Here is a 10,483-nt window from a genome sequence, read left to right as displayed (position 1 = left end):
CACTAAATTTGAGTCCAATAATCGGCCGGGGACTCCACAATCGGTTGTCATAATCTAAAACAGACAGGCCCTTAAAAGTTTGCACAGACTAGCCCCGGACACAGTTTCTTGTTCTGTCCTCTATGTGTAATCCAGTTGCTGTCATCAACTACCCCAGCCCAGTTTCCTATTTGTCAGTGTCATTAATTCAACTAGATTATTTAATGGGAAAACGATGGTCACCTGTTTTGGGATACCAGTTGCCTGCATTCTTATCTGCCGCAGATGGTAAGGCACTCCAAATTAACATGAAAAAATATCAACCATAAAGACAGGACCACTAGAGAGTGTACACCCTCTCACCCACCCCAACCATTCATTTGTCTTCTTCAATCAATTGAAGAGAGACGCACCAGGGAGATGTATACTTACAAGGCGTGTGGGAAAGAGATCAAAGTTTGATAAACCCGACAAAGGTTAGGGCGTTCATGCCCTAAATATTAAAAAACAAAACTTGGCTCTAGCTCGGGTTGGAGGAACTTCCTCCAGCCCCTCTGATAGCAAGGGGTGTGGAAATATCAATCCCATGCTTACGTTTTATTTTCAGAAGGAATTGATATTTCCACACCCCTTGCTAATAGATTATTAGCAAGGTCTAATAGCAAGGGTTTGGAGGAAAGTTTCTCAGACCTAGGCTGGAGCTAAGTTATTTTCATAAAAAACAAAGCAATCAGCTAAGGCATTAAGGTATCATCAGGATCAGAGACGGAGCGTCAATTAAAAATTTGATATCAGATCTGGTCATTAGATCATCAATGTATTAGGTGAGAAATAGATGAGAGGTAGTTAGAATAGATAAGGCAAATGGTTGAGATTAGGATTCTCTCAGACGCATGTTATCTCTTAAGTGCTATTATTAGAACTGATAATAAAAAATCTAATAATAAAATGGCAACATATACTATGTCTATGGCAATCATCCTCAAACCAAGATTTCATGAATGTCGATATTTATTATTTAGGCCGTCAAAGCAACCCCCATGTAAATCGACCCAACCAGAATTTTAAATGGTGAAGATAAGTGTCCAGTCGCTTCATTCATTTATTAGCTTACTACGAGTTCATTGAAATAAATATTTCTGCTGGATTTTAAAGACAATCACGGAAGGAATTAGGTATTTGAAACATTTGACCCATATTTTATTTTTTATTTTCTGAGAAGATCCATCTCTTGCAGAAATTGAAACTAGTGGGGGTCTACTTGTAACTTTTTAAACATGTAAGAAACCACAGGGGTCTAAGTGTATTCTTTCCTTTTTTTTTAAACTGTCATTCGTTTGTACAGCTAACAGGTGAAAGGACCGACAAGTGGTTGGGAACACTAACTCTCTCCTTGAATACTTTTATGTTACCCCAACACCTTGCATGGTTTTATTTTACCAATACTTCCCTCCTCACTAAAATATGTAAGGCTTAGTCATCATGAATCTTCATTAATTTAACCAAACAGAGACACACTGGGGGTGCTCTACTTGTGCCTCCTTTGTAAGTGATCAGATTTCTGTCAATCCCGACTGTCAAATGCTGTTGAGAACGCTTTGATCACATGATCCATGGATCCTCCTCCCCTACCGTTGAGCAAAGAAATAAAGCTAAACTATTGATTTTTGTAGTGGTTTAACTTAAGGTTGATCAATGATGTTCTGCAAGATCAGCTGTCTTGATTTCAGATTTCAGATCTCCACTGTCTGACTTTCCTGGTATATCTAGCTAGCCATTAATTTAATGGGATTTCAGCCAAGGTTTAAAATTCCGATTTCGGTACCGGTTTCAATCTTCCCCCAAAATTTGGTAAATGGCGAAATTTCTAATTTCGCCGAATACCGGTTTCGGTCCCCACCGAAAACCGAAATTTCGGTCGAAATTTTAAACCATGATTTCAGCATATCTATTTGATATGTTGTCCTATGTCTTTTACATGCATGGGAGCATGGTTTAAAATTTCGACCGAAATCCGAAATTTCGGATACCAGTTGGGACCGAAACCGTGAAATTCCGAAATTCAATTTTTCGCCATTTACCAAATTTTGGTAATTTCAGTCCGAAATTTCGGTTTAATGACATTATTTATTAAAAAAAAAAAGTGTTACAAAATTTCGGAATTTCGGTCCAAAATTTCAAATTTTGGGTTCGGAATTTGGAACCAAATTACCAAATTTCGGACAGAAATTTCAGTTTTTGGTGGGGTCCGAAACGGTTACCGAAACCGAAATTTTAAACCTTGCATGGGAGTGCCTAGTAGACTAGTAGTTAGGGTGGCCACACTAGACCTCTTCTAAGCAGTTGCTCAAGTACGCAGAATACCAGCTGACTCATCCGTACATCACATGGATGATAACAGCGACTCCTCTTCTTTTGCATTTATGCCGTGCCTTGCAATATTCCCCGTATTTGATATTTGCACCCATCTTTTTTACGTGCCGTTCCATTGCTATTCAAGAGATTTCTACTATCACTGATAAATGTTGCCACTATTCTCTATTTATTGTCTCTAATTATTGTTGTCCTAACCAAGGTTTAAAATTTCGGTTTCGGTACCGGTTTCAGCCACTGGAATTTCGAAATTTCAACTGAAATTTCGGAATTTCGGTTGAAATCTGGTACATAAGCCGAAATGAATATTTTATTCCATATTAAATTTCAGCCGAAATTAACAAAACTTCGGCCGAAATTTCAGTGAAATATTAAATTAATATTAAAAAAACAGATTTTTTGGGTCAAATTTCGACCGAAATTTCAAAATATCGGCCGAAATAAATGACCGTTTCGATTTTGATGCATTTCGGTGTTGGTCATTTCAGTCGAAATTTAAAACCATGGTCCTAACTACTTGTTTCCTCTCTATTCCTTTCTTCCTTTTAAATCTCAATTTCCTTTTCTATCTTCTCCATCAATCCAATTTGGTTGAGGCTTCTCTTTGAGGTGTACGCCCAAAATAGGAGTTTTATGCAGTTGAGGTCCCTCGGTTCCGAGGGTGTATGACTTAAAGTGGGTAAATGACGGGCACGGGAAGAGGCAACTTACAACTTCTTCAGGGGTAAGTAGCACTTACTACCACTGAACAATAACCTTTTTTTTGTGAGGGATAAATGAATACTTACCCTCTATCTACCCAACTAGCTATATAGCATAGGTTTCTGGAAAATTGGCAAGATACAAGATTTGAAAATCCAACAAAGTAGGTTCGATACTATACATGGATCACCTAAAGTGGTAACATATGCTACGCCTATCGCTATCATCCTCAAACCAAGATTTCATGAATGTCCATATTTACTATTTAGGTCATCAAGCAACCAACCCCACGTAAAGCGTACACAACCAGAAATTTAAATGGTGAAGATATGTGTCTAGTCTTTTGCTGTTTCATTCATTTTGTGGCTCACTAAGAGTTCATTGAATTAAATATTTCTGCTGGCCTATTTTAAAGATAATCACGGAAGGAATAGGTATTTGAAACATTCGACCCATATATCCCTTTCTTCTTCTTTTTTTGAAATCTCTTTTACTTAAAACTGTCATTCGTTTGTACAGCTAAACAGGTGAAAGGACCAACAAGTGGTTGGGAACACTAACTCCCTCCTAGAATACTTTTATGTTACCCATCACCTTGCATAGTTTTATTTTACCAATATTTCCCTCCTCACTAAAATATGCAAGGATTAGTCATCATGAATCTTCATTAATTTAACCAAAAAAACACACATTGGGGATGCTCTACTAGTGCCTCCTTTGTAAGTGATCAGATCTCTGTCAATCCCAACTGTCAAATGCTGTTGAGAACGCTTTGATCACATGATCCATGGATCCTCCTCCCCTACCGTTGAGCAAAGAAATAAAGCTATACTATTGATTTTTGTAGTGCTTTATCTTAAGGTTGATCAATGATGTTCTGCAAGATCAGCTGTCTTGATTTCAGATTTACACCCCTTGTGGGACCCAAAAATTTATTGTAACCTGGTATTGCTAGCAACCCGTGTAGTATTTAAATAGATGGCAGAGGATATTTTTGTGGAGCACATGTTTATCAAAACACTTTGGCGCAGATAAATTTAATTGGACTTTAGCATATCTATTTGATATGTTGTCCTATTTCTTTTACATGCATGGGAGTGCCTACTAGTTAGGGTGGCCACACTAGACCTCTTCTAAGCAGTTACTCAAGTAGGCAGAATACCAGCTGACTCATCCGTACATCACATGGATGATAACAGCGACTCCTCTTCATTTGCATTTCACCTAAGGCCGTTCAAAGACCCAACCCCTAATTGGCTTAATTATGTTAGAAACAATGAAGCTTACACAAACCCACTCTTCATCCCTATATATAAATCCATATCCCAAACCATGCATGAAGAAACAAAGCTCTCAACCTCACCCAACCTAAGCTAAAGTTACCACCCCCTTTGTTGTTGGAGTTTTCCCCTCTCCTCTTTGATGGCATCCCCTCTTGTCTTCTCCGTAACAAGGCGTGAACCAGTGTTGGTTCCACCTGCAAAGACCACACCCCATGAATTCAAGCCTCTTTCAGATATTGATGACCAGGAGGGATTGAGGTTCCAAATTAGGTCCATACATTTCTACCGTAATAATATTGCGATGAAAGGGAGAGACCCAGTTAGGGTGTTGAAAGATGCGATGGCGAAGGCCCTGGTTTTCTACTACCCGTTGGCTGGTAGACTTAGGGAAGGTCCGGGTAGGAAGATAATAGTCGAGTGCAATGGGGAGGGTATCATGTTCATAGAGGCTGATGCAGATGTGAGGCTCGAGCAATTCGGTGAATCCTTAAAACCACCATTTCCTTGCTATGATGAGCTTCTCTATGATGTTCCTGGCTCCGGAGGGATCTTCCATTGCCCCTTGCTCTTGATGCAGGTGATCCTTATTAAGCCATCGTTTTCTTTACGAAAAATGTTACCAGCACAACCATAGTTTGATATTTTCACTAACCCATCTTGTCTTTTAGTATTTAAAGAGATGTCAAAAGGTTATTACATTTCCTAAAAAGCTCTCATGAGGCAAGTAAAGTAGAAAGGACAGCTGGGTTTGTGCAAATACCAAAATATGTTTGTCCTGATAACATTTCCCTTTTCTTTATCTTTTTTTTAATGATTAGTTCACTATGTTGTTTCTCAAAAACGCCTCAGAAAATATTTATTAAGCCTAGTTTCTAATTGCTTTATTAGGGGTAGACCTGGCAAACGGGCGGGCCGGGCCGGATTTGACCCGGCCCGTACGGGGCCGGGTCAAACGGGCCGGGTCAAAGTGACCCGGGAAATTTTACGGGTCACGGGCCTTGGACCCGCACCCGGCCCATACGGGCCGGGTCGACCCGCGGGTCACCCGGGTTTTTTGCCTTTTTTTACACGTTTTCTGTTATTTTTTCCCTGTTCTTATGCCTACATTTTTCCTATTTTTTACGCACTGTAATAGGATGATCCAAACCGTCCATGTGATGGGCAATGACATAAATAGGTTCAGCCCAAAAAATCATTTCCATAGGATGATCCTAGCCCTCTAATCTATGTAAGAAATGGTTCTCAAACTCACTTTTCTTTCCCTCTTTTTTTAATTATATCTGCATAACTTTCAACATTTTTAGCCAAGGAGAATGATATCCTCGCTACCTTTTTTTCACACTTCCCGTCTCTTTTAACCTTCTTGAATCTTAGCCATTTTTTTGCCTCATATATTAAAACTACACTAAACTCTCTCTCTCTCTCTCTTACACACACACTTACTTTTTCGTCCAATTCTTAAGATATTACACCCATTAGTTTCCAAAATGCCTACAAACCCTCCTAAACTCACTCTCTCTCTCAATTTGTTTTCATGATAAATCGGTCTCCAAGTGGAGATGAGGGTTAAATCCCTAAAAATCAGGAAACAAAATCCCCAAAACTTGTATTTCTCAATCCGGTTTTGAATCTTGATTAGAGTTTTTTATTTCTGGATTAGAAACCATACATAAAATTGGCATTATTAAAAAATAAAAAACTAAGCTGGGACAGTGGGACACCAAGAGATCTAAGCTTCAAGTTATTTTAAAAAAAAAACTAAGCTGGGACACCATTGAGAGAGAGAGAGAGAGAGAGCCGTACCTGTGGAGAGGTGGCGACTGGCGACGCTTTTGGAGGTTGAAGACGAAGAGAACCAAACCCTATTTTGTAAATCTCAGAAACCCAAAAGTTATATGGGAAAAAAAAAGTTATATGGGAAAAAAAAACCGACTTTTTTCTGTTTAGTTTTTTACGGGCACCCGCGGGTCCACCCGGACCCGCGCAGTTTTGACGGGCCGGGTTGACCCGCGGGTCACGATAGAAACGGGTCACAACATCTTGACCCGGACCCGGGAATTACGGGCGGGCCGGGTCGACCCGCGGGTCCGGGTCAATTTTTGCCAGGTCTAATTAGGGGTGTGATTGTGACGGGATCCAATCATCCAAATCATTCAAATTTAAGTGAGTGGGACATAAGACACATTTCCCAGGTGCGGGATAGGCACAACTGAAATCTTGTTGGCCCAGGTCCAACTGGATAGTGGTAAATTATGAAAAATAGGCTCCATGTTTTCGTATGAATATGCTAAAAGAGAGGGCATTTTTGGTATATTATAAAAAAGCCGCCACTTCAAGCTTGGGGATTTCGAAGGAAAATGGTTGGCAGCCATTATTAAGCATATATTAAGGAAAATGATTTCTGTGCTCAAGTGTTTTGATAATTAAACACACGCTCCGCTTGTTTGTCGTGTAGTATTTAAAGGGTTTTAAGAGCTTTTTGAGAACCGTAATATCCTCTGACATCCCTTTAAATACTACACGACAACGAACAAGTGGAGCGCAATCTTATCAAAACACTTGAGTGCAGAAATCATTTCCCTATATTAAATGTTGGAAAACACTCTGAAAACGGGATTCCGTTTGTTTGGAAAATAAAAATGGGACTGAAATGACCCCTAATTTGACCCTTTTAAATGGGTATTTATTGCTTTTATGGGGATTTCAGCTCCCTTCATCTGTGGATGTGGGATTTGCTAGCGTCCATCGCAAAACTGATATTATGAGGCCATCATTAATGCCCAAGGAGGAATCATTATCAAACATAAACATATCATGCATATAGAACTGACATTATGAGAAGAGCAGGCTTGAGAGTTTCACATGGAGCTTACCTATGCAAACTCCTGGAAAACTGCTTACCGCCAGCGTTCGAAAAAGTTTTTCTAGCAAGTGGCCGGTACCGTTTTGTTCCTCTCCGACTGACGAGTCACCCCCCTAAAGTTTCAAGACAATCCGACAGCTAGAGAGGGAGAACAAAGTTTCAAAGTTGAGTGGCACCCTCCCGGCCGTCGGATCGACTTAAAACTTTAGGCGGTGATTCGTCGGTCGGAGAGGAAGAAAACGGTACCGGCCACTTACCAGAAAACGTTTCCGGTTGCCGGTGGTAAGCAACATGCATAGGTAAGGTCCTTATGCAAACTCTTAGGCCCACTTTTCTGTAGTTTTTATATGGTGGACGGATGTGCATCAGTGCATGCATGTGTGGTGAAAAAATCACATTGGTCTCAAGCTTGGTCTCGAGCTGTTGGGAGATATAAACCATTCATCTGTTGGGTCCCAAGTAGATAGATCGTGCCCTAAAAATCTTCTCTATTGGACGACCCAAGCCCTCTGATTTGAGGAGGTTTAAATTTGATGGTGGGATATGGAAACGCTGACATATTAGTGTTAGATCATCATATGGAGCAGGATATCTACATCAAGTCCCAACAAATGAATAGTTTTGATCACCCAATAATGTGGGCCCTGGTGTTTTTTTTGCCCACTCGGGCATACTACTTAGAATAAGTAGTAATTAGCAACCTATTCAAAATATTTATTACGATTTTCTGGGAGATAATAATAAGAGAACAGAACTTGGCTTCTTAACGTTATGGTGGAACTTCCTCCATAATTCCCTAATAGTAGTGATTTACAGATAAAAAATAGGGAAATGATATCAGCACAACCATGTATTGATTATTGCATTAACTTATCTCGCGTTTTAGTATTTAAAGAGTTGTCGACAGGTTATTACAGTTCCAAAAAAAAATAAAAAAAATTAAATGCTTTCACGAGCCAATTAAAGAAGAAAAGACGGGCTGAGTTTGTGCCATTATTAAAATATAGTGGTGATATATAGCCACAAAAATAAGCTAATGATATTGGTACTACCATGTTTTGATAATTGCACAAACTCATCTTGTCTTTTATTATTTAATGAGCTGTTAAAAGTAATTGCAATTAACAAAATGCTCTTGAAAGCCAATTTAAAAAGAAAAGACTAGGTTTATAAAATCTCCATAATAAGAAGAATAGGTAATGGTTTGTGAGTAGCGGGTCGTGGTGTGTGTGCAGGTGACGCGCCTCCGGTGCGGCGGTTTCATCTTTGCCGCTCGTATGAACCACACAATCGCCGATGGTTACGGTTTCCACAATTTCCTCATAGCCATGGTGGAGATGATCAAAGGTTCAGCTGCCCCCTCCGTTATTCCCGTCTGGAGCAGAGAGTTGCTGCGTGCTCGTGACCCGCCACGTGTCACTCACTTGCATCGCGAGTACGATGACGTGGCCGACACGAAAGGCACCATCATCCCACTCGTCGACATGGCCCAACGCTCTTTCTTCTTCGGCAAGCGGGAGTTCTCAGCCCTAAGGAAGCATGTGCCTCCCCACCTTCGCACATGCTCTACATTCGAGCTACTCACCGCATGCCTCTGGCGATGCCGCACCACAGCCCTAAGCCCGGACCCTGACGAGGAAGTCCGAGCCGTGTGCATCGTCAACACGCGTTTCAAGTACAAGCCCCCATTGCCCGCGGGTTACTATGGTAATGCGCTCGCTTTTCCGGTGGCTATATCGACCGCAGAGAAGCTTTGTGAGAAGCCATTGGGGTACTGTAAAAACAATCAATTACTCCAAAAGCTTAAGCTGTTAAGAGTTTGTGGTATTTAATCATTTATACTTCAACAATCCCCCTCAAGTGTGGGTCCTCCTTTCAGGGTTGGCTACACGTGGCACATGTGGCCCCCCTTTTGGGTTGGCCATTACATGTGAATTTCTAATATTAAGGGCTGGTTTTTATTCTTGAACTTAGGACCTGCCATTAGGCAACAACTCTGATACCATGTGAAAAGTGAAAACAACCAATTACTCCCAAAGCTTAAGCTGTTAGGAGTTGTTAGGAAACTTGGCTCCAGACCGGTCTAGAGGAACTTTCCTCTAACCCCTTGCTAATAGTCTAATAGAAAGGGGTGTGGAAATATGCTATTAGAGGGGTTGGAGGAAGTTCCTCCAGACGGTTTGGAGCCCAGTTTTGTTATTAGAGTTGTTATTTAATCATTAATACTTCAACAGGTATGCGTTAGAGTTGGTGAAGAAAGCTAAGGAGGAAGTGAGTCAGGAGTACGTGGAGTCAGTGGCAGACTTGTTGGTACTGAGAGGGAGACCACACTTTGCGGTGGTGAACGCATACTTGGTTTCTGATTTGACGCATGCTGGGTTGGAGAGGGTGGATTTTGGGTGGGGGAGGCCACTTTATGGTTCGGTGCCAAATGCAGGTGTGGGGAACATTGAAGGAGTGGCAAGCTTTTATATTCCATTTCGGAATGTAGAAGGGGAAGATGGGATTCTTGTTCCTCTCTGCTTGCCTGGTCCAGCCATGGAAAGGTTCGTGGTGGAGCTTGAGGCCTTCATTAATGAGGAGCCCTATAATCGCACCCCCAAAGTCATTATGTCTGGCCTTTAAACCAACAACTCAAAAACATGAGCAGCATCGTATTGGAGAATATATTAATTATATTTTGAGACAACTCTCACTCTCTTTCTCTCTCCGGCTCTAGTAACTAATATGGCAGGTTGTAGCATCTTTTGTATGGTATTAGAGAGCATTAATTATCATATAAATGATGTCCATCATTTCCACCTCTTACCACTGGCCACATGACACTTCCTTCATCAAACTCTTAGTTATTGCCGTGCCACGTTTACACTGCACTAAGTTTTAGAACTTGTCTAGAAAGAAGAAGATACAGTGACCTGCTAATGCTGTTGTCAGGCGGAGTCTCCCCTCCCTGCATTCGCCACTAGTGTCACCTCCATCCCCATCTCCCTTCTTCTTCACTTCCTTCTATTATTTTGGAATTTTTTCTTTTTTCTTTTCATTTTCATTTAATCATTCTACTTGTCGTATACTGAGTGTTTTTTTTTTCTTTTTTTGTTCTTATTCTTAGACTTCATAGTCTTTTTATCTTGAAAGACTTTGGATTGCTAGCTTCTCTAAAAGCTTGACAACTTGTTAGGCTTGCCAAAGTTCCCGACGACTTGGTACTCGCGCGGTTCTTCAGATAAATGGTTTCCAAGTATGGAATTAAAATGAGAGGACTTGAAAATTGAGATTTAGAACC

General features: G+C 40.7%; 1 protein-coding gene across 1 annotated transcript; it reads left to right on the top strand.

Moving 5' to 3' along the window:
• Nucleotides 1-4,083: 4,083 nt before the first annotated feature.
• LOC143884804 (benzyl alcohol O-benzoyltransferase-like) lies at nucleotides 4,084-10,008 on the top strand. Its single transcript, XM_077388599.1, has 3 exons — nucleotides 4,084-4,914; nucleotides 8,436-8,971; nucleotides 9,435-10,008. The coding sequence occupies exons 1-3, from the start codon at nucleotides 4,477-4,479 to the stop codon at nucleotides 9,823-9,825; spliced, it is 1,365 nt and encodes a 454-aa protein (XP_077244714.1). The 5' UTR covers nucleotides 4,084-4,476; the 3' UTR covers nucleotides 9,826-10,008.
• The last annotated feature ends 475 nt before the right edge of the window (nucleotides 10,009-10,483 follow it).

Source organism: Tasmannia lanceolata, unplaced genomic scaffold (genome assembly GCF_043159265.1).
Source record: "Tasmannia lanceolata isolate RefF3 unplaced genomic scaffold, GAP_Taslan_0.1 ptg000008l, whole genome shotgun sequence".
NCBI lineage: Eukaryota > Viridiplantae > Streptophyta > Magnoliopsida > Canellales > Winteraceae > Tasmannia > Tasmannia lanceolata.
The sequence above is the reverse complement of the archived record's forward strand: the minus strand, read 5'-3'. Positions and strand labels throughout refer to the sequence as shown.